Raw genomic sequence first — 22,235 nt, forward strand, 5'->3', positions numbered from 1 at the left:
ATATGTTTCACATAAATGAAATCACACAATATGCATGTTTTTTTAAAAACTTTATTTATTTGGCTCACCAGGTCACAGTTGTGGCATGCAAGATCTCTGCTCTTGGTTGCAGTGTGCAGCGTCCAGTTCCCTGATCAGGGTCCAAACCCAGACCCCTGCATTGGGAGCACAGAGCCTTGGCCACTGGACCACCAGGGCGGTCCCAGCGCGTGGCCTTCTGTGGTTGGCTTCTTTCACTTGGCACATTTTCAGAGTTTATCCCCATTGTCGCGTATGTCAGTGCTTCATTCCTTTTTATGGCCGAATCATCATCCATTGTGTGGCTGGACCACATTTCACATACCCATTCATCTACTGTTGGAGACTTGGGCTCTTCCCACTTTCCATCTCTCAGTGAATGTCTGTCCAAGGGCCGTTTTCTTTCTCTTGGGCCTGTCCCAGGAGCAGGGTTGCCAGGTCCCACAGGGGCTCCTCATGTAATCATCTGAGCCGCTCCAGACTGGCTTCTGCAGTGGTCACGCCTCCCGTGTTCTCGCCCACGATGTACAGGCTGCCTTCCACATCCTCACCCACACTTGACATTTTGCATGTTTTTAGTCCTCAGCCATTCTAGCAGCATCTCACTGTGGTCTTGATTTGTGCATTGAGGATGGTCAGGCAGCTGAGGGTGGCAGAGCAGAGCGAGTGAGGTGGGAAGAACAGGAGACGCATGGGGTCATAGAGGTGCATGTGCTGGGGCCACACAGAAGAGGTTGTGTTGGGGAGGAGGCAGAACCTTTGGTCTACACTGTGCCTCTCACCTTGGCTTTTGTTTACCAAAGACACTGAACTTCCAGGGTTTGCAGTTTACAAGCTTCAGAAGACAGCTTCCACAGGCTTGAGAGCAGAGCCCACCACGGGGGGCACAGCAGGTGCTGCTGAGGAGGCTGAAAACCAGGCACACCCACTGCACCCATCCCTGAGTCAGGCTGCACCTCCTTGTCCATTTTGGGGACAGACAGACAGTCATGATGTCGGGCGGGGGCTGACAGCAGCCATACCCACTGTTCCCGTGTGTGGGGTGGACCCCAAGCTAAGCCCTCCTGTCTCGCCTAACGTCATCAGAGCTTACTCGGGAATCTTTTTTTTTAAGCCTTTGTTTTTTCCCATGACACACTGCTTAGTTCCCCGACCAGGGATTGAACCCCGGTCCTCAGCAGTAGAAGTGCTGAGTCCTAACCACTGGACCACCAGGGAAGTCCCTCAGGGGGGATCTTAAGGGCTCCTTTAACAGGCCACTACCATCCACTTCAACTTTTTCTTGGATCTTTGGCATCCAGAAGAGGGGCTGAGGAGCAGGTTTGTGGGGCTGGAGATGAGACCAGGAGGGCAGAAGTCTCCCCCGACCCTGCCGTCAGTTTTCCTGGCCCCAGGTGGCCGTGGGTCCCCAGTCTCTTGTTCCCCAGAGGGCAGAAGTCTCCCCTGACCCTGCCATCAGTGTTCCTGGCCCCGGGTGGCCATGGGTCCCCGGTCTCTCGTTCCCCAGAGGCACCTGCCGCTGAAGCTGCTCATCATGTCGGCCACGCTGCGAGTGGAGGACTTCACCCAGAACCAGCGGCTCTTCACCCAGCCACCCCCGGTCATCAAGGTACCATCCAGGCCAGGGTCTCAGGGCTGCCGGGGGGAGGAGGGCCCCTCTGTCAGCCACAGCAGAGCTTGGGATTGCCTGAGGGTTGGGATGGTAGCAGCCTTCATGGTCAGAGTTCAGGGAAGGGGGAGGGCTCAGGCCTGGCTCAGGTCATCCCCCACCCCTGACCCCGTGCCTCCCGGTAGGTCGAGTCCCGGCAGTTCCCGGTGACAGTGCATTTCAACAAGCGGACGCCACTGGAAGACTACAGTGGGGAGTGCTTCCGGAAGGTCTGCAAGATCCATCGCATGCTGCCCGCAGGTGAGACCCTGGTGGGCTGGGGTGGGGGGTCCTCCCCTTCCAGACCCAGGGGTGCAGGCAGTGGGGGCTCGGGGTAGCACTTGGCCTCTCTGTACCACAGTGTCTGCAATGGTCCCAGGGCACTCACCGCACCTGCCCTGCCTTGTTCTGCCCCAAGGATTGCAAGGCTTCAGGGACTAACCAGACAGTGGGGCTGTGAGTGCCTTTTGTCCCCACAGACACAGAGCAAGTGGACAGGTGTGTTTCACCTGAGTGTCCCTCCTGACCCCCACCCTCACAGTTCTCGCCACATCCCCATGACACATACTCTGATAGTTCCATTTATCCATTTACCAGGTGATGGATACTTGGGTTGCGCCCACTTCCTGGGAGTAGACCTGCTTTCCCAGTGCTCATGTCCAGGAATTCAATGCCTGTTTCCATGGTATAGGTTTAGCTCCTTGTCCCAGCTCATCCTGTTGCTCGTGTGGGCCTCTGCAGCCTTGATTTGACCAGCACTTCCTTGCGCCCCAGCTCTCAGATGAGGGCCTGGCACATGGTCATCACCAAGGCCACGTCTGCCACGTGAACAAGCGGGTCACGGCGGGTCTGGTTCTCCCTGCAGGCGGCATCCTGGTGTTCCTCACGGGGCAGGCGGAGGTGCACGCGCTGTGCCGCAGGCTGAGAAGAGCCTTCCCCCTCACCAGACACAGGCCCCCAGGTAACCCCAAGTGCAAGCCCATCACCCAAGAGGCTGGGGGCAGGCGGCCTGGCCTTCGGAGCCTCCCTAAAGGAGCCAGTCCCTTGCTTGCCCTCCCTTCCCCGTGAATGGTGATCAGTGACCCTGGACAGTGAATGATGGATCCTGCTTACCTGGCATGAGCCTGGAGATATCTTTCTTCCTAATTGGTTCATCTTTTCCCAGAAAAGGACGATCAAAGAGATTCAGTAGAAGAAACAAGGAGGTTTAAGAAGTCACGGGCACGGGCGAAGAAGGCCCAGGCCATGGTACGTAGAGGCCAGAAAAGGCAGCCCAGACTCTGAAGCTGCCTTGTCCGCGTGGTAGGCACCAGCCCTGTGCACCTGCACAGATGTAAAGTTAATTAAAACCACATAAGGGCGTTCCCTGGTGATTCAGTGGTTTGGATTCAGTATTTTAACTACTGAGAGCCTGGGTTCAGTCCCTGGTCAGGAAGCTAAGATCCTGCAAGCCACACAGCATAGCCAGAAGAAAACCCAAATAAAATTAAGATTCAATTCCTTGGTCATTTTAGATACTTTTCAGGTGTCCAGTGGGCCCCCAGGGCTGCTGGTGACCTTGTTGGGCAGCAGGGATCTAGAACCTTCTTGCTGAAGAGAGAGTGGTTGGCTGGTGCCGCTTCAGGGCCTGGAGGGTGGGCTGGGATTTCACATTCCAGGCTCCCTATGCTGGGGGCTGGGAGGAAGCTTCTGGAAGGCCCAGCCCTGGGGCCTTGAGCAGGGCCTGCAGAAATGCCCAGGGTGGGTGGGACAGAGAAAGCGGCCCTTGGGGTTTGCTGGAGAGCTGGGGGTGGGCGAGCCGGGCACTGGGGACTTTCACCCCAGGGCATTTGCAAGACTTCACTATTGCTTCTACACCGTGCTAGGCAGTGGTCTCAGGGCTTCACGTGTGTTAGCTCTGCGTCCTCAGGGCAGCCCTGCAAGCAGTCCTGTGACCACCCCTGACTCCCAGATGACACTGAGGCAGGGGTAGCACGTGACCAGCCTGGGGTCATGTGGCCTCGGACTCTGCTCGTGACACCAGTGTCCACGTAGGGCCACCTGCAGCCCTCCATGCCGACGTCTTGTTTACCATAGACCCTGCCGCAGATCAGCTTGGACAGTTACTCGGTGCTGCCAGCGGGCGAAGGCGATGAGGATAGGGAGGCAGAAATGGACGACGAGGAGGAGGAGGCCCTGGGCTCCGACCTGGACCTGGACTTAGGGGACCACGGAGCGGATGGAGGTGGGACCTGGCAGGGACTCGGCTGGTTCCTGCTGCACGGGCTGGGGTCGAGCGAGGAATCCTCCCTGGGCACGACCCGCAGGGGAGCTGGGGTTTCTGCCTGCTCCACCCTTTGCTGTCTCCTGAGCTCCTGAAACCACGGAGCACAGAGGAGGCCTTCAAATATCTCTTGTGCTGGTTGTCATGGGGGCGACGCTCCCAGGCTCGGCTTTGCAGGCAGTGGGGGGTTAGAGAGGCTGAGATCAAGCCCTTGGGGATCCCCATGCAGGACTAGGGGCTTTCCCGAGGAGAGACTGCAGTGTGCCCACCCTCTCTGCCAGTGCCCGGGGTTGAGCCCTGGCAGTGGAGCTGCAGGGGAGCCTCTCTGGCAGAGCAGGCAGGGGTGCCAGGAGCTAGGGGCACAAGATACAGCCGACCTCTGCTGCCCCTGCAGGTGAGCAGCCCGATGCCTCTCTCCCCCTTCACGTGCTCCCTCTGTACTCGCTGCTGGCCCCGGAGAAGCAGGCGCAGGTAACCGGGTGGGCCCTGGAATGGATGCCCAGCAGGGGTTCCTAGGATGTTGAGATGGGGGCGGGTCAGGCCCTGGGTCACCTCCCCATCAGCTGTTAGATCAACACTCCAGGCTTTTGAAAGGGTCTTGGGGTCTCCTACTTGGAGAGCATGCCCACGTTCAGTTTGGGAGCAGTGGCTGTAGGCAAGGAGAGAACCTATCAACCTCGTCACCTCCGGGCCCTGCCCTGCCTGCTGACTTCCTCTGACCTCAGTCCCATGATTTCTTCCCTGACTGGCGAGACAGTGATCAGTTTTCTTGCTGCCACCCTCCCGTCCATCCTAGGTCTTCCAACCTCCCCCAGAGGGGACACGGCTGTGTGTCGTGGCCACCAACGTAGCCGAGACGTCCCTGACCATCCCGGGCATCAAGTACGTGGTAGACTGTGGAAAGGTCAAGAAGCGGCACTACGACCGTGTCACTGGCGTGTCCTCCTTCCGCGTCACCTGGGTCTCCCAGGCCTCAGCTGATCAGCGGGCGGGCCGCGCGGGCCGGACAGAGCCTGGCCACTGCTACAGGTGGGGCTCCCTGGGGTCCCCCAGTGTCCTTGGGCTACTGTGCACTGGTCACCCACCCTCGTCCGGGGAAAGGGGGTCCCATGTCCCACTGGAGACTGTCCTTCCTTGGGGTCCACACACCCTTTCCTGTTGGCTTTCAGGCACTTCATTATTCATTATTCTGCTACTGATAGCAGGCCCTGTGTTTATTAGCACCTTTGTTTTTATTTTATTAATAGCTTTATTGACATCAGATTCCCATAGCATAAAGCTCACCATTTTGAAATGTGCAGTTCTGTGGATTTTAATATATTCAGAGTTGTACAACCATCACCACTATTTTCTTTTTAAAAAAATGTATTTTTACTTATTTATTTTGCTGTTCCGGGTCTTCGTTGTGGCGTGTCGGATGTAGTTCCCTGACCAGAGAGTGAACCTGGGCCCCCTGTACTGGGCGTGTGGAGCCTTAGGCACTGCACCACCAGAGAAGTCCCACTACTGTTCATTTTCACATATTCTCATCACTGCAAAAGAAACCCAATACCCAGTAATCAGTTTCTCCCCACACCTCCCTACCATCCCCACCCCCCAGGATCTGGCAGCCACTCTCTCCTTCCTGCCTGTATGGATCTGATCATTCCGGACATTTTCTGTAAAGGAAATCAGACGGTATGTCACCTTTTGTATGTGACTTCTTTCACCCCACATCATGTTTTCAAGGTTCATCCACGGCCTGTGTTAGTGCTTCGTTGCTTTTAATGGCAGAACAACATTCTGTTGCACGTTGGATGGACCACATTTCCCATGTCTGTTCATCAGCTGATAGACACTTGGATTGCATCCACATTTTGGCCCTTGTGAATTGTGCCGCTGTGAACACTCATGTACAAGTATTTGAATGTCTGTTTCCATGTCTCTCGGGTAAATACCTAGGGAGTAGAATCTCACAGTTATGTGGTGATGCTGACATTTTGAGGAACACGCCAGACTGTTTCTGCAGCAGGCACCCCATTTTATATTCCCACCAGCAGTGTGTGAAGGTTCTAATTTCTCCACGTCTCTCCAATGCTTGCTATTTTCCACTTCATGAAAATGAAAGTACAAGGTGGTATCTCGCGGTGGTCTTGGTTTCCATTTCTCTAATGACAGTGAGCATCTTTTCACATGCTTATAGGCCATTTGTACATGTTGTTTATTTTTCAGTCCTGTCTATCTTTTGATTGGTGAGTTGTAAGTATTCCCTGATGATCCTGATGTTAGATCCTTGTCAGAGGTATCATTGGCAGATAATTTTCTCCCAGTTTATGTGCTGGTTTTTTTTTTTTCCCAATAACTAACTTCACACCATTCTTTTCAACCTTGCTTTAAATTACAAAAAAAAAAAAAGAAAGAAAATTGAGAAACTATGCAAAGAAAAGTAGTAAGAAATAAAGTAGTTGAGTGCCATGTGCCAGGCACAGTTCTAAACACTCTGTGTGACACCTAAAGTATCTTCACTGGGGACTTCCCTAGTGGTTCAGTGGTAAGACACCACACTCCCAGTGCAGGGACCGCAGGTTCGATCCCTGGTCAGGGAACTAGGATCCCACATGTTGCACGCCTCAGCCAAATAAATAAATAATAATTTTAAATAATAAAGTATCTTTCCCAGTCTCGATGGGGTAGCTGCTGTGTTAGCCCATCTCACAGGTAAGGCAAGTGAGGCAGGAAGAGGGTAAATACCTTGCCTAGTAAGGTGGTGGAGTCAAGATTCAATCCCAGGTAGTTTGGCTGAGTCTCTTTTTTTACTTCATTTTTTTTTAAATCTCTGATGCTTCCCTCTGCTCAGACTCTACTCATCTGCGGTTTTCGGTGACTTTGAGAAGTACCCCCCTCCTGAAATCACCCGGAGGCCGGTGGAGGATTTGATCCTTCAGATGAAAGCTCTCAACATCGAAAAGGTCAGTTGTAGCCACAGCCCTGCCCTCGCGCCACTGACCTGCCATTGTCCCAGGGTTCAGGCTGGTGTTCTTGGGCAGCCTGAGCCCCCTCATGGGCTGTTCCTCTTTCCTGGGCTGTTCCCCATTCCCTGTGGCCCTGAGAGCTGAGCCTTGTGGTGCTCACCCAGCCCCTCCCTGGTGGTCTCTTGTGAGACCCCCACCTTCCCAGTACTGTGCCTTCTAAGGAGAGGGCGGTCAGTGACCTTGCGGCTCAAGGGATGTTCTGCCCACTTGGTCCTCTAAGGGAAGGGTCACTCGCCTCTCCCCTGCTCCCAGAGGGGTGGTGTAGGCAGAGAAACCCCCTCCACATCAGCTGTCACTCTCAAGCCTTCCTCCCTTAAGCCCCTGGCAACCATGAGTCTACTTTTTAATCTCTGTGGAATTTACATTTTGGACATTTCATAAAAATAGAATCCTTTGATACTTATTCTTTCTTATCTGACTTCTTTCAGTCAACGTTGTGGATTTTTGTTTGTTTGTTTTAGCCAATTTAAAATTCGTTTATCAATCAGCTTAATTCACAGTAAGATAACATCATAAAAGAGAGGATCATGCTTTTCATTACATTAGTATGTTTGGGGTTTTTTTTCACTGTCAAAGAACCTGTTGATGGACATTTGGATTGTTCTCACCTTTTGGCTCCTACAACTAATGCTGCCATGAACATTTGTGTACAACTATTTATTTGAGCACTGGTTTTGAGTTGGTCACTCTTTCTAAGCAACCCTCAGGCGATCCCTGAGGCCGGTCACTCTGTGCCCTGATCATCACATTGTCTGGGCACATTTTCTCCCGTGAGACTGTTTATTCACATGTATACTCACTGTTCATCTGGAATGAAAGCTCAGTGGGGCCAGAGCCCTTGTCTTGTTTTTATTATTTTTTTCATTTTGTTTTTATTGGCGTGTAGTTGCTTTACAGTGCTGTGTTTATTATTGCTGTGTTTGCTGTACAGCAAAGTGAATCAACTATATGTATATGTATCTCCCCTCTTGCTTGGATTTCCTTCCCATTTAGGTCACCACAGAGCACTGAGTAGATTCCCTCTGCTATACAGTAGGTTTTTGTTAGTTAGCTATTTTATGCATAGTATCAGTAGTGTTTCCATGTCAATCCCAATATCCCCGTTCAGCCCTTGTCTTGTTTTATCAACCTCTGTCACCAGGAACAGCCCCTGGTGCACATGAAGTGCTCAGTACATGCTCTTGAGTAAGAGATGATGTGAATGAATGAACAAAGAGGGCCTTTGGGGTTCCCCCGGCACAGGGACTTTGAGTGTGCCCAGGCCCCCATGTCCCATGTTCTGAGCATGAGTGGTGCTTGGAGGGTAGGCAGTGGGAGCCCCATCCCCTTACCAGACCTGCCCTCGCCCCCTCCTCCAGCCCTCCACTGCGTTCACATGTCTCCCACCATGGCTCCCTGTGTCCTAGGTCATCAACTTCCCCTTTCCAACACCCCCCTCCGTGGAGGCCCTCATCGCTGCTGAGGAGCTGCTGATTGCACTGGGTGCCCTGCAGGCTCCCCCAAAAACAGAAAGGTAGGGGAGGGACTTGGGGAAGAGGGGAGCCCAGCTCCTGCCCCATTCTCGGCTCTGACCCATCTCCGAGCTGACCCTCCATCCTCCAGGGTGAAGCAGCTGCAGAGGTCCCGGCTGAGCTGCCCCATCACCGAGCTGGGCAGGACCATGGCCACATTCCCTGTGGCGCCACGCTACGCCAAGATGCTGGCTCTGAGCAGGCAACATGGCTGCCTGCCCTACACCATCACCATTGTGGCCGCCATGACCGTCCGGGAGCTCTTCGAGGAGCTGGACAGGTGGGGGGCTGTGGGACGGGCATTCAGGGATCGGGGTGCGTGGGTGGGGGGAGCCCACCATGGGCTGAGCAATGCTGTGAAATCCAGCCTCCTGGGGCATAACTGACTCAGTGAGTGGTCTTATATGAAATCTGCATCCTCCCTGCGCCCTGCCAGTGTTCCAGTCTTTACAGATCTCTGGGTTGGGGGGTAGGGGGGGCGTGGTTTGTTTTTTATTTTTGCCCTGCCACAAGGCTTGTAGGATCTTAGTTGCCTGACCAGGGATCGAACGAACCTGTGCCCCCTGCAGTGGAAACCTAGAGTCATAACCACTGGTCCTCCAGGGAATTCCCAAGACCACGATCATGGTGATCAGAGACCCCACGAGGCATTTTCTGGGCCCTCTCTGAGTAACTGGCAGGTCCCCTGCCCCTGTGGCCCAAGCATCAGGGCAAAAAGCCCAAGTGGCGTGTGCTCATAGGCCAGCTGCCAGTGACGAGGAGCTCGCCAGACTGAAGGGCAAGCGGGCCCGCGTGGCTCAGATGAAGAGGATCTGGGCAGGGCAAGGAGCTTCTCTGAAGCTTGGAGACCTCATGGTACTGCTGGGTGAGTGCCCAACGTGGGCGTAGCCTGGGGGTGGTGGGGAGGGTGGGAGGGTGGGGTGGGGCACCAAGCAAGCGCTCCCCTCCTCTTTGCACAGGCGCCGTGGGAGCCTGCGAGTACGCAGGCTGCTCACCCCAGTTCTGCGAGGCCAACGGACTGCGGTACAAGGCCATGATGGAGATCCGGCGCCTGCGGGGCCAGCTGACCACCGCAGGTACCCCCCACCCTCCGGCCTCCTCCCATCCTTGGGCAACCCCCGGCAGAGAACTTGACCCTGTTGACATTCTGAGCCATGTCATCTACATATAGTCGGTTCTCATTATGCATAGATTCAGTATTTGCGGATTCACATTTTCAGTAAAATTTACTATAGTGTGCGGCACTTCTGTGATCCTCTGAGGACACACACACAAGCAGGGCAGGGCAGTGATACGTGGACCCTCTCTCATCAGGTTGTCTGTCAATCTCATCTTTTCCTTGATGATGTCCCTCTCATTGCCCTCTGTCCCAGGTCTAGTGTGGACCAGCTGCTGGCTGCACCTCCTGCCCAGTGGCCACATCCAGGGGTCTCTGCTCTCAAGTAGGGTCCAATCCTGGTTTGTTTCTCCAGCAGTGGAAGGGGCCCCTCTTGTTGAAGTTGGGGAGCAGGTGGCGGTTCAGCCCTCCACTTTCCACCCCCCTTTAGTCTGTTTGAAGCCACATCAGGGCCTGGCGTGGGTGGCAGATCTTTGTCCAGCCCAGGGATCTGCTTCCTTCCCCTTTTTTCCTTCTTCTTCTTTCTTTTTTAAGTTAAACAACATGGGTTTCACTGAAGGTTTTCTAGAGAAGACAGATTTACATTGCAAACCTCATAACAGAAAGCCCTTGAATTCCCTGGCAGTCCAGCAGTTAGGACTTGGGGCTTCCGCTGCAAGGGGTGCAGGTTCCATCCCTGGTCAGGGAACTAAGATCCACAAGCCCACTCTTCCCTCCTGCCTTCCTGGTCCTTCTTGTTTTCACCCTTCTGCTCCCTCCCACGCAAACAGCAAGGCCCAAAGCCCCATCTCCTCCCTGCTGCACAGTGGGCTTCAGATCCTTCTTATGTGGAAGGAGGAAGCCTCGCCCTGGGTCTCACGCCAGGGCCTTGCAGCACAGGGCACTCGGGAGAGATGGTCTGTCTCCACATTGTCCTTCTCAGAGAGCATGGCCCGTGCACTGGGTTTCCTGGGTGGGTGTGCTCCCTGCCCCGAGGCCGACAGGGAGGCGGGTGTAGGCTGTCTCAGCATAGTCTGCTGCCCACAAGGAAACTGGGGTTTTGTCCCAAGGAAGGAGCAGACGTGTGAGCAGCTGTTTCTGTCCCACTGGGGGCCTTGTCTCCCGGCAAGCTCTGTGCACAGGGGCCTAGATACACAAGTGGCTGAGGCCAGGCAGAGCCAGCCCCGGGCCCGGCTGCACTGACAACTGGCTCCCCTCTCAGCCAACACCATGTGCCCTGAGGCCGGGCTCTTCGTGGACCCTAAGATGCAGCCGCCTAACGAGGACCAGGTGACCTACCTGCGGCAGATTGTGACAGCCGGCCTGGGTGACCACCTGGCCCGCAAAGTCCAGAGCGAGGACCTGGTGGACGACAAGTGGAAGAATGCCTACAAGGTTTGCCGCTGTCTCGGGAATGGCCAGCAGGGCAGTCGTGCCTAGGGCCCCTGCCCTCCTCATCCTCCCATCTGTCTCGTGTCCTAGCATCCTGGGCGCTTAAGACACCTGGCCCTGGACAGTGTCAGGATGCCTGTGAGCGGCAGCTGGGGGGACCCTTGGCTCTGGGTGGGCCTCTCGTCCTTGGTCACTGGTCCCACCGTCCCTGGGAAAGTTCCCACCTAGGACCAAGGTGAAATGACAATGCAGCCGCTTCTCCCTTTGGGCGTGAGCTTCCCCCCAGCTTCATTGAACAGAGACAGAAAGCACATCCCATACTCGCCACTGTAAAATGTACAATTCAGAGGTTTCTGGTCTATTCACAGAGTTGTGTAACCATTACCGTAGTTAATTTCAAAACATTTTTATCACCCCAAAAAAGACACCCTGTACCCATCACTGTATCACTCCACATTTTCCCTGAATCTCCACACCCCCCCTTTTTTTTTTAATTTAAATTTATTTATTTTAACTGGAGGCTAATTACTTTACAATATTGTATTGGTTTTGCCATATATCAACATGAATCCGCCACGGGTGTATCCACCCCTTGAGTCTGCTTTCCGTCTACATGGATTTGCTTTTCTAATGCGTTTCCCATGAATGGGATCCTGCCCTGTGTAGCCTTTTACACTGGCTTTTTTAGCTCAGTCTCCCATTTTGGGTGGGTCATAACTGTGGCCTGTGTCTGTACCTCTCCCAGCAGGCTGCCCGCTCCATTGGTGGACACACCCTGCTGGTATAGCCATTTGTCTTTTGATGGATGCTGTCCTGCTTTTCTGGCCGAGGATGTAACTGAATTCACAGGGGTCAGCCTCACGCGCTGCTCACGTATCTCCCAGACTCATGTCCACCTACCATCTCTCTTGCAGACCCCTCTCCTCGATGATCCTGTCTTCATCCACCCCAGTTCTGTGCTCTTCAAGGAGCTCCCTGAGTTTGTGGTCTACCAGGAGATCGTGGAGACCACCAAGATGTACATGAAAGGTAGTGCAACTGGCTGGACCCTCACCTGACCCCCCTGCTCTGGTGAGCTGTGTCACCGGACCTGTGTGGGGAGAGCCCACAAGCCCCTCGCTGAGACCCCATCCTTATCTTCTGGGCTCCCAGGTGTATCGACTGTGGACATGCAGTGGATCCCAGTCCTGCTGCCTTCTTACTGCCAGTTTGACAAGCCCCTGGAGGAGCCGCCCCCCGCCTACTGCCCCGAGAAGGGCCGGATGCTGTGTCACCGGGCCAGCGTGTTCTGTGAGTCAGGGTGACTTCCCAGTGGCCTTGGGCTCCAGTGGACACGTGGTTCCCCATCCTGTGTGCCCTGGGAAGTGTCTGCGTCCTGGGCAGTGTCATCCCAGGCTGCAGGACCCTGCAGATGGGTGGGGATGGGACTGAGTGGGGAGCCATGGGGATCCATCGCGGCCCCTCGCTCACCAGCTCCTGTGCTCCAGATCGCGTTGGCTGGCCGCTCCCAGCCGTCCAGGTGGATTTTCCAGAAGGCCTTGACTGCTACAAACACTTTGCCCGGGTTCTGCTGGAGGGGCAGGTAGGCAGCCCAGCAACTCCCTTGGCCTCTTCCTTGGCACCATGGGCAGGATATGAGCCCTGGATTCCCCACCGTCCTGTGATCTCTCCCCAGGTCTTCCCCAAGCTGGCCTCATACAAGGGCTGTTTGCTGTCCAGCCCCAGCACGATGCTGAAGACATGGGCCAGGTATGGGCTTCCCTTGGGAGCATCAGATCAGGCAGGTGGTGGTGGAGGAGCTGTGTCTTGGGGCTGCCGTAACAGATCCCTACCCACTGAGGGGCTTAAAGCAGCAGACGTGTATTCTCTCATAGTCCTGGAGGTTAGAAGTTCAAAGTTGGGGTGTCAGCAGGGCTGTGCTCCCTCTGAAGGCTCCAGAGGAGGATCCTCCTGGCCTCTTCCCACCCCTCGTGGTTCCAGGCACTCCTTGGCCACCACATTCCTCTAGTCTCTCCCTCTCTCTTCCCATGGCTTTCCCTCGCCTCTGTGTCTTCTCAGGTTATCAGATCCAGGGTCCACTCTCTCCCGTTTGACCTTGTCTTAATTACATCTACAAAGACCTTCCTTCCAAATAAGGTTAAATACTGAGGTTCTAGGCAGACATGGTCTTTGGGGGAGATACTAGCCAACCTGTTTGCTTCCCAGATGGCTCAGTGGTAAAGAATCTGCCCGCAATGCTGGAGACAATCCCTGGGTCGGGAAGATTTCCTGGAGAGGGAAATGGCTACCCTCTTCAGTAATCTTGCCTGGAGAATCCCATGCGTAGAGGAACCCAGTGGGCTTCAGTTCATGGGGTTGCAGAGAGTCAGACATGACTTAGTGACTAAACAAGTCAGCCTATTATAGAGCTGCCAGGTCTGAGCAGGAGGCACCCTGTACACCTGTGCCCCTGGGGGCTTCTGCCCACTGAGCATGAAGCCACCCCGACCCCACCCACCATCTTACTCCTGCCCTTCCTTCTGGTCTCTGCTTATCCCTGCTCCTCTCTTAAGGCTTCCCTGATGGCTCAGATGATAAAGAATCCGCCTGCAAAGCGGGAAACCTGGGTTAGATCCCTAGGTTGGGAAGATCAGTTGGAGAAGGGAATAGCAACCCACTCCAGCATTCTTGCCTGGAGAATCCCCATGGACAGAGGAACCTGGCCAGCTATAGTACATGGGGTCACAGTCAGATACGACTGAGCGACTAAGCACACACACTCCTGTCTTTTTCTTCTTTCTGCCCATGGAACAGTCCCAAGAAGCTGCCTCCCTCTTCCTGAGGCTGGCACCCCAGACCAGGCAAGGGGCTTGAGGCACACACACCTGCACCCCCCGGGGATTCAGGATGGGGCTGTGGTTCCAGGAGCCCCTACCTACCAGGTCATTCACCAGCACTTGGTTTTGAGCATCCACTCTGTGCCAGCGGTGTTCTCGTGCTGGGATCGAGCCACGACCATGTCCTGTGCGATGTTCCAGTGCAGGGAGGTTGAACAACTAGTACAAGGGGCAGGTGGTGGCCCAGCCACGAAGGGACAGAGCAGGACGTGGGGATGAGGCACCAGGCAGGGAAAGAAAAGGAAAGCCTGACTGAGCAGGTTCAGGGGAGGCAGGGCTGTGAGGCAGGCAGAGGTCTGGAGGAAGGTTCTAAATGGGACGAGCAGCAAGTACAGAAGCAGCCTGGGTGGGTGGATCAGAGGCAAGTGGTAGGAGGTGATGGAGTCTAGATCCTTTCATGCACCCGGCACCCCTAGTGAGAGGAGGGGAAGGAGACCTCATGGGCGGGGCTGGCCTGGCAGTGGACTTGAAGAGGCCCCATGTCCTGCATCCCATCCACAGGCTGCAGCCCAGGACAGAGAGCCTCCTGAGAGCCCTTGTTGCCAAGAAAGCCAACTGCCGAGATGCCTTGCTGGTGGCTTGGAGCAAAAACCCCAAATGTAAGCCTGATCAGGGCGGGTGTCCCACAGCAGGAGGGTTGAGGGGAAGATGGGATGGGGCCACCCAGGGGACCTGGGGCTGGTGGGAGGGTCTGCCCTGCAACTGGTAGGCGGGCACACAGCCACTCTGACCGCCCTCCCTCTCTTCTCTGCAGACCTGCTGACCGAGTACCTTGAGTGGCTCCCACAGGCCGTGCACGCTGATGTTGAGAAAGCCTGGCCACCCACCTGTGACCACTGATGCGGCGCCTGCCTGCAGGCCAAGGGGGCCTGGCAGCGATCAGGGTCCACTGTGGCCACCCTGAATCCAGACTGCACCCCGGAAACAGGTGGAGCCCTGGGACACCCTCTTGGCTCAATCCTGGGCACAACTTGCTGCCATCCTGGGAAGTCCAACCCAGGGTGACTTTTTTTTAACTATTTATTACAAAATGGATAATGGTTTTATCTCCCATGCTGGTCCTGTTTTAAACATGCTCTGTGGACTACATTAGTCCCTTGTAGAGCAGCAGGGCCTCCTCTGCTCTTCGTTCCCTGCCGGTATGGTGCAAGCCCCTCCCCTGCCCCAGCCAGGGAGGGCCCCCAGGGCTCCAGCTGGCTCCTGTGGAGCTGGCGGGGTCAGCTCCCCGCCGTCTACATTGCTGTGTAATAAATCCTAACTGACAACAGCTATATACTGAGTCTAGTGAGTTCTTTTGGTGAATCTCCAAATTGGGGGGAGCAGGGGGAGAGGGGCCTGGGAACATCCTGCCTGTGCGTGCACTCAACACATGCACGCACACATGTGGGAACTAGTCTGGGTAAATGCTCACAAACGTCTTAGTGGTGATACAGGGCACAGTGAGCCTATAGAAGTTGATCATTTTTCTTTTACTTAGGTTTTTGCCCTGAATCAACTTGCACTAATAGAAACACATAAATTCGGGAATTTCCTGGTGGTTCAGTGGTTAGCACTGTGCACTTTTCTTTTTTTTTGTTTGTTTTTTTTTTTTTTTGGACCCTCCAAACACGGGGAAAGGCTTTCAGCGATTCCTCTCCCTGCACTATCAATGACCAGGGCACAGGCAGTGTGCACTTTCACTGCTGGGCCCCAGGTTTGATCCCTGGTCAGGGAACTAAGATCCTACAAGACTTGCAGTGCAGCCAAAAAAATAAACATACATTCCATAATATATATACATAAGACAAAACAACAAAGATACATGGGGGTTAATATTTCCAAAACTATTCACTTTCTTCACAGCATGGCCCTGCTAAGTCACTTCAGTCGTGTCCGACTCTGTTCGACCCCACAGACAGCAGCCCACCAGGCTGCTCCGTCCCTGGGATTCTCCAGGCAAGAACACTGGAGTGGGTTGCCATTTCCTTCTCCAATGCATGAAAGTGAAAAGTGAAAGTGAAGTCGCTCAGTCATGTCTGACTCTTCACGACCCCATGGACTGCAGCCTACCAGGCTCCTCCATCCATGGGATTTTCCAGGCAAGAGTACCGGAGTGGGGTGCCACTGCCTTCTCCGAGCATGGCCCTAGTGTTCCCCAACCAGGAGGTCTCCCCTACTCCTCTGCCCACATCTAAGCCATCTGCCAGGTCTGTCTATTGGTTCATTTCCAGGATCTGCCCCTTGGCGCTCTCCATTTCTACTACTGGGCCACCCCCACCTCCACTGCCAGGATGCCACCACCAGCTCCCACTTGGGCCGTGGCAGTAGCTTCCTGGCTGGTCTCAGGTCCCCCTCTGCCCAACTATGATGAATTTTCCACATGGCAGCCAGAGGGAACCATTTAAAACATATCACATCCTTCCCCTGCAACAGGTCTTCCAGTGTGTTGGAAGAGTCAACCCTCTCCTGTTGTGCTCAGTTGTGTCCAAGTCTCTGTGACCCCATGGACTGCAGCATGCCAGACTTCCCCCTGTCTTCCACCATCTCCTGGAGCTTGTTCAAACTCATGTCTATTGAGTAGGTGATGCCATCAACCATCTCATCCTCTGTCATCCCCTTCTCCTGCCCTCAATCCTTCCCAGCATCAGGGTCTTTTCCAATGAGTCAGTTCTTCGTATCAGGTGGCCAAAGTATTGGGGTTTCAGCTTCAGCATCAGTCCTTCCAAAGAATACTCAGGACTGATTTCCTTTGAAATCAACTGGTTTGATCTTGCAGTCCAAGGGACTCTCAAGAGTCTTCTCCAACACCTCAGTTCGAAAACATCAATTCTTTGGCACTCAGCCTTCTTTATGGTCCAACTTTCACATTCATACATGATTACTGGAAAAACTATAGCTTTGACTATATGGATATCTCTGCTTTGTAATATGCTGTCTAGGTTTGTCATAGCTTTCCTTCCGAGGAACAAGTGTTTTAATTTCATGACTACTGTCACCATTCACGGTGATTTTGGAGCCCAAGAAAATAAAGTCTGTCACTGTTTCCATTGTTTCCACATCTATTTGCCATGAAGTGATGGGACCAGATGCCATGATCTTTGTTTTATTGAATGTTGAGTTTTAAGCCAGCTTTCCACTCTCCTCTTTCACCTTCATCATGAGGCTCTTTATTTCCTCTTTGCTCTCTGTCATAAGGGTGGTGTTATCTACATATCAGGTTATTGATATTTCTCCTGACAATCTTGATTCCAGCTTGTGCTTTATCCAGCCCAGCATTTCTCATGATGTACTCCGCATACAAGTTAAATAAGCAGGATGACAATATGCAGCCTTGACGTCCTCCTTTCCCAATTTGGAACCAGTCTGTTGTTCCATGTCCAGTTCTAACTGTTGCTTCCTGACCTGCATACAGATTTCTCAAGAGGCAGGTAAAGTGGTCTGGTATTCCCATCTTGAAGAATTTTCCACAGTTTGTTGTGACCCATACAGTCAAAGGGTTTAACATAGTCAATGAAGCAGAAGTAGATGTTTTTCTGGAGTTCTCTTGCTTTCTCTATGATTCAACTGATGTTGGCAATTTGATCTCTGGTTCCTCTGCCTTTACAAGTTCTCTGTTCATATACTGTTGAAGCCTAGCTTGGAGGATTTTGAACATGACCTTGCTAGCATGTGAAATGAGTGCAATTATGCGATAGTTTGAACATTCTTTGGCATTGCCCTTCTTTGGGATCGAAATGAAAAATTACCTTTTCCAGTTCTGTGGCCACTGCTGAGTTTTCCAAATTTGTTGGCATATTGAGTGCAACATTTTAACAGCATCATCTTTTAGGATTTGAAATAGCTCAGCTGGAATTCCATCACCTCCACTAGTTTTGTTTGTAGTGATGCTTCCTAAGGCCCATTTGACTTATCACTCCAGGATGTCTGACTCTAAATGAATGATCATACCATCGTGGTGATCAGGGTCATTAAGATCTTTTTTGTTAAGTTCTATGTATTCTTGCCACCTCTTCTTAATCTCTTCTGTTTCTACTAGGTCCATACCATTTCTGTCCTCTATTGTGCCTATCTTTGCATGAAATGTTCCCTTGGTATCTCTAACTTTCTTGTCCTTGGAGAAGGAAATGACAACCCATTCCAGTATTCTCATCTTTCCCATTCTGTTGTTTTCCTCTATTTCTTTGCATTGTTCACTTAGGAAGGCTTTCTTATCTCTCCTCGATATTCTTTAAAACTCTGCATTCAGATGGCTATATCTTTTCTTTTCTCCTTTGCCTTTCACTTCTCTTCTTTTCTCAGCTATTTGTAAGGCCCCGTCAGACAGCCAATTTGCCTTTTTGCATTTCTATTTCTTGGGGATTGTTTTGATCACTGCGTCCTGTGCAATGTTATGAACCTCTGTCTATGGTTCTTCAGCCACTCTATCAGATCTAATCCCTTGAAACTATTTGTCAATTCCACTGTGACAAATAGTGGATGATTATTATATCTATTACTGTGGGCAAGGATCCTTAGAAGAAATGAAGTAGGCCTCATAATCAACAAAAGAGTTCAAAATGCAGTTTTTGGTGCAATCTCAAAAACAACAGAACTATCTCGGTTTGTTTTCAAAGCAAACCATTTAATATCACAGTAATCCACGTCTATGCTCCAACTACTAATGCTGAAGAAGCTGCAGTTGAATGGTTCTGTGAAGACCTACAGGATCTTATAGAACTAACACTAAAAAAAGATCCTCTTTTTTGGGGAATGGAATGCAAAAGTAGAAAGTCAAGCGATACCTGGAGTAACCAGCAAGTTTGGCCTTGGAATACAGAATGAAGCAAGACCAAGGCTAGCATAAGGTTTGCCAAGAGAACACACTGGTCAAGAAGAAATACCTTCTTCCAACAACACAAGAGATGACTCTACACATGGACATCACCAGATGGTCAATACCAAAATCAGATTGATTATATTCTTTGCAGCCAAAGATAGAGAAGTTCTATGCATAGTCACTCACTTCAGTCATGTCTGACTCTTTTTTTTTTTTGTCTGACTCTTTGCAACCCTATGAATTGTAGCCCACCAGGCTCCTCTGTCCATGGGATTCTCCAGGCAAGAATACAGGAGTGGGTTGCCATGCCCTCCTCCAGGAGATCTTCCTGACCTGGGGACCCATCTCATGTCTGCCTGCTTCTCCTGCATTGCACACAGATGGATTCTTTACCCACAGGAGCCAAGAGAAGCTCTACAAAGTCAAGAAAAACAAGACCGGGATCTGACTGTGGCTCAGATCATGAACTCCTTATTGCAAAATTCAGACTTAAATTGAAGAAAGCAGGGAAAACCACTAGGCCATTCAGATATGACCTAAATCAAATCCCTTACAATTATACAGTGGAAGTGAACTCTCTCCTACTCTCATTCACTGAAGGCAAATTCCACCCCCCACTGCTCTCAACCTCAGGGCCTTTGCATCTGCTATGCCCTCTGTTTCTGCAGACAGTGTCCCGCCACACACTTTATCTATGGCAGCTCCCACATCCTCCCCCTTTTGTCTCCATGTCATCACTATTACTGTCTTAATAAGATTCACTGCTCCTTGCTTATTGCTAGCTTCCTAAACTAGAATACCAAGTCTGGGAGGGGTGTGAAATCTTGCATGCCATATCTCGGGATACAAGGGAGCACACAGTAGGTGCTCAATGTGTCCACTTTTCTTTGCACTAGGTGCTTAGGAGTCCTTGAATGAATGAATGGCCAGTTGCAAAACCCTCCTTAGAAAGTTAGTGTTTTCTAACTGCTTGATGACCCGAATCACTAGGAGTGTTAGTTTAAAATCACAGGCTCCCTGCTGACCTAAATGGGAATCTTCAGGGGAGGGGACAGGGGCATCTGTGATTGAGACCAGGGGCATTTGACTAGTACTGCCCTCTCCAACGGAGAAGGCAATGGCACCCCACTCCAGTACTCTCGCCTGGAAAATCCCATAGACGGAGGAGCCTGGTAGGCTGCAGTCCATGGGGTCGCGAAGAGTCAGACATGACTGAGCGACTTCACTTTCACTTTTCACTTTCATGCATTGGAGAAGGAAATGGCAACCCACTCCAGTGTTCTTGCCTGGAGAATCCCAGGGACTGCGAAGCCTGATGGTCTGCCGTCTATGGTGTCGCACAGAGTCGGACACGACTGAAGCGACTTAGCAGCAGCAGCAGCAGCAGCCCTCTCCAATGAAGCCCACTTCTTAAGTCAGATGGTACGGAGAATTTAGGTCCCCTTTCCTGGTTTGCTGTGTGACTGATCCAGAGGAGGTGGCAAAAAAAGAGAAAGAAAATGTGGAGATGCCGGGGATTGAACCCGGGGCCTCATACATGCAAAGCATGCGCTCTACCACTGAGCTACATCCCCTTTCTTAGGATATTCTGTTCTTGGAATGAGGATATAGAAAATCGGATTTTCTCTTTTCCCAAACATTGCGCTCCTTCTGGACACTCAGAATTCAGTCCGTGAGTGCCTTTACCAATTCAAATAGGTCCACATCCCGGGGAGCCCGCTAGCCAGGGACGCCCAGCACTGAGCAGGTGGAGATCGTAGCGCGGAGTAGATGTGGCAGCGGAAGAACGGTGTTTCTTTATGGGTCCGGCTGGAGAACACCGTATAAGTTGCATCCTCGTTAGTATAGTGGTGAGTATCCCCGCCTGTCACGCGGGAGACCGGGGTTCGATTCCCCGACGGGGAGGCCAACAAGACGTTTTAATTCACTACAATCTCCAAAAGGTCTCCTTATAACAGTGTACGACGTACAGGTAAATTAAACGAAAGCATGCTAATCGCATTTGTGACCAGTATGTGTAAATCTCGAAGGATGTCCGTGGCACCAAGAACATAGCGAAAAGGATTTGGTACTCAACCAGAGGTAGTACAAGCTCTCCTTTATGTAAGAATAAATATGCAGTGAGTGTATTCATATTTGTATGTTTAAGAAAATTTATTTTAACACATCATTATGACTATAGTTTAAAATGAAAATTGCTCAAAGAGCAGATTTCACATGCTATCATGACAAAAAAAGAAATGGTTATTGTGTCAGATAATGAAAAACTGTACTGTGGTTAATTTCAGACTATATAAATTTATCTGCAGAAGCGCTTAGTAGGTGTGCACTCATTTAGTCCTCACAGCAAGTCCGGTGGGGGTCAGTTTATGATATTAAACAGATCAAATGCAGGCACAGAGAAAGGGTTCAATAACTGGTCTGCTGCTGCTGCTGCTGCTAAGTCACTTCAGTCGTGTCCGACTCTGTGCGACGCCATGGACTGCAGCCCACCAGGCTTCTCCGTCCATGGGATTCTCCAGGCAAGAACACTGGAGTGGGTTGCCATTTTCTTCTCCAATGCATGAAAGTGGAAAGTGAAAGTGAAGTCGCTCAGTCGTGTCTGACTCTTCGCGACCCCATGGACTGCAGCCTACCAGGCTCCTCCATCCATGGGATTTTCCGGGCAACAGTACTGGAGTGGGGTGCCATTGCTCACATAAATCACAATCTGGTCTAGACACTGGTTACTTCTGGGGAAACTGGGATAAGGTGGGAGTGACTCTGCCTTTCCAAAATTCTGTACTTCCGTGAATTTTTTCACTCTCCTTCACTTCCTTCCTTCCTTTCTTCCATACTGGATTTTTATCAAGTTGATACACTACTATGCTTTCGTGAAAAGCAGCAGGGTCTCCTGCCATATCCCCTCTCTCCTGAAGGAATTCTGGAGATGCTGCTTTGGTGTATTGTTTATTTTGAGTTGTCAGCATCTCACTGGTCTCCTTGCTGCCACTTGAGTCCCTCCTGCCCATTCTCCACAAGAAAGCCAAGGGAGACTTTAAGACATAAATAATATCACTCTCTCCCCAGAGGCCTTCCCACACAGAAGAAAGTACAAACCCTTTACCATGGCCTTCAAGGTGGGCAAGACCTGGCCTCTGTCCACCTCTTTCTTCTTGCCTCCTACCTTCTGCCCCCTCACCCTCTTTGCCTCTTCCATACCGGCTTCCTTTCCATTCCTACAAATAGCCAGACTCTTTCAGCCCCAGGGCCTTTGCATCAGCTGTTGCCTCTACCCCAGAGGCTTCCTCAGCGGGCTCTTCATTCTCCAAGTCTTCCCAGCATTCCCTTCCTCTTACTGCCCCCATAACCAGGTATTCCACCCCCACACTACCATTTATTTTGCTTCTTAGCATTCCTATCACAAGGAGCTATTTTGTTACCGTATTTGTGACTGGATCACATAGATATTAAGTGCTTCGCAAACACTTATTAAACGACTTCACATCATGAAGGACCTACCCACTTGCTCAATCTCTCCCAAACAGTACTCCCCACCCACCCATCTCCCAGAGGGCAGGGAAGCAGAGAGAGCCGAACCTGAATGCCGACCTGCTGATTTCTTGGTGTCTTGAAGCTGAGCAGG

General features: G+C 52.0%; 1 protein-coding gene and 3 non-coding genes across 5 annotated transcripts in view; 2 read left to right on the top strand and 2 right to left on the bottom strand.

Moving 5' to 3' along the window:
• Positions 1 to 15,086, top strand: part of DHX37 (DEAH-box helicase 37) — a 30,732-nt gene extending 15,646 nt beyond the window's left edge. The window contains exons 9-27 of one of the 2 annotated variants that reach the window (NM_001205961.1): positions 1,526 to 1,627; positions 1,813 to 1,927; positions 2,532 to 2,627; positions 2,832 to 2,914; positions 3,743 to 3,890; positions 4,324 to 4,400; positions 4,726 to 4,958; positions 6,766 to 6,877; positions 8,347 to 8,453; positions 8,543 to 8,731; positions 9,192 to 9,316; positions 9,411 to 9,527; positions 10,770 to 10,942; positions 11,854 to 11,968; positions 12,092 to 12,229; positions 12,427 to 12,521; positions 12,615 to 12,688; positions 14,317 to 14,414; positions 14,570 to 15,086. In NM_001205961.1, the coding sequence (NP_001192890.1) occupies positions 1,526 to 1,627; positions 1,813 to 1,927; positions 2,532 to 2,627; positions 2,832 to 2,914; positions 3,743 to 3,890; positions 4,324 to 4,400; positions 4,726 to 4,958; positions 6,766 to 6,877; positions 8,347 to 8,453; positions 8,543 to 8,731; positions 9,192 to 9,316; positions 9,411 to 9,527; positions 10,770 to 10,942; positions 11,854 to 11,968; positions 12,092 to 12,229; positions 12,427 to 12,521; positions 12,615 to 12,688; positions 14,317 to 14,414; positions 14,570 to 14,655 (2,283 nt within the window). In that variant the 3' untranslated portion in view covers positions 14,656 to 15,086. Of the gene's footprint in view, positions 1 to 1,525; positions 1,628 to 1,812; positions 1,928 to 2,531; positions 2,628 to 2,831; positions 2,915 to 3,742; positions 3,891 to 4,323; positions 4,401 to 4,725; positions 4,959 to 6,765; positions 6,878 to 8,346; positions 8,454 to 8,542; positions 8,732 to 9,191; positions 9,317 to 9,410; positions 9,528 to 10,769; positions 10,943 to 11,853; positions 11,969 to 12,091; positions 12,230 to 12,412; positions 12,522 to 12,614; positions 12,689 to 14,316; positions 14,415 to 14,569 lie in introns of those variants that run through there. The other variant, XM_059876049.1, reaches the window with a different exon arrangement.
• TRNAR-UCU (transfer RNA arginine (anticodon UCU)) lies at positions 1,164 to 1,236 on the bottom strand. The gene has a single exon. It is a non-coding gene; the product is annotated as a tRNA-Arg (tRNA).
• A 5,026-nt stretch (positions 15,087 to 20,112) lies between the features above and the next one.
• Positions 20,113 to 20,184, bottom strand: TRNAA-UGC (transfer RNA alanine (anticodon UGC)). The gene has a single exon. It is a non-coding gene; the product is annotated as a tRNA-Ala (tRNA).
• Positions 20,185 to 20,443: 259 nt separating this feature from the next.
• TRNAD-GUC (transfer RNA aspartic acid (anticodon GUC)) lies at positions 20,444 to 20,515 on the top strand. Its single transcript has one exon. It is a non-coding gene; the product is annotated as a tRNA-Asp (tRNA).
• The last annotated feature ends 1,720 nt before the right edge of the window (positions 20,516 to 22,235 follow it).

Source organism: Bos taurus, chromosome 17 (genome assembly GCF_002263795.3).
Source record: "Bos taurus isolate L1 Dominette 01449 registration number 42190680 breed Hereford chromosome 17, ARS-UCD2.0, whole genome shotgun sequence".
In the NCBI taxonomy this organism is placed as follows: Eukaryota; Metazoa; Chordata; class Mammalia; order Artiodactyla; family Bovidae; genus Bos; species Bos taurus.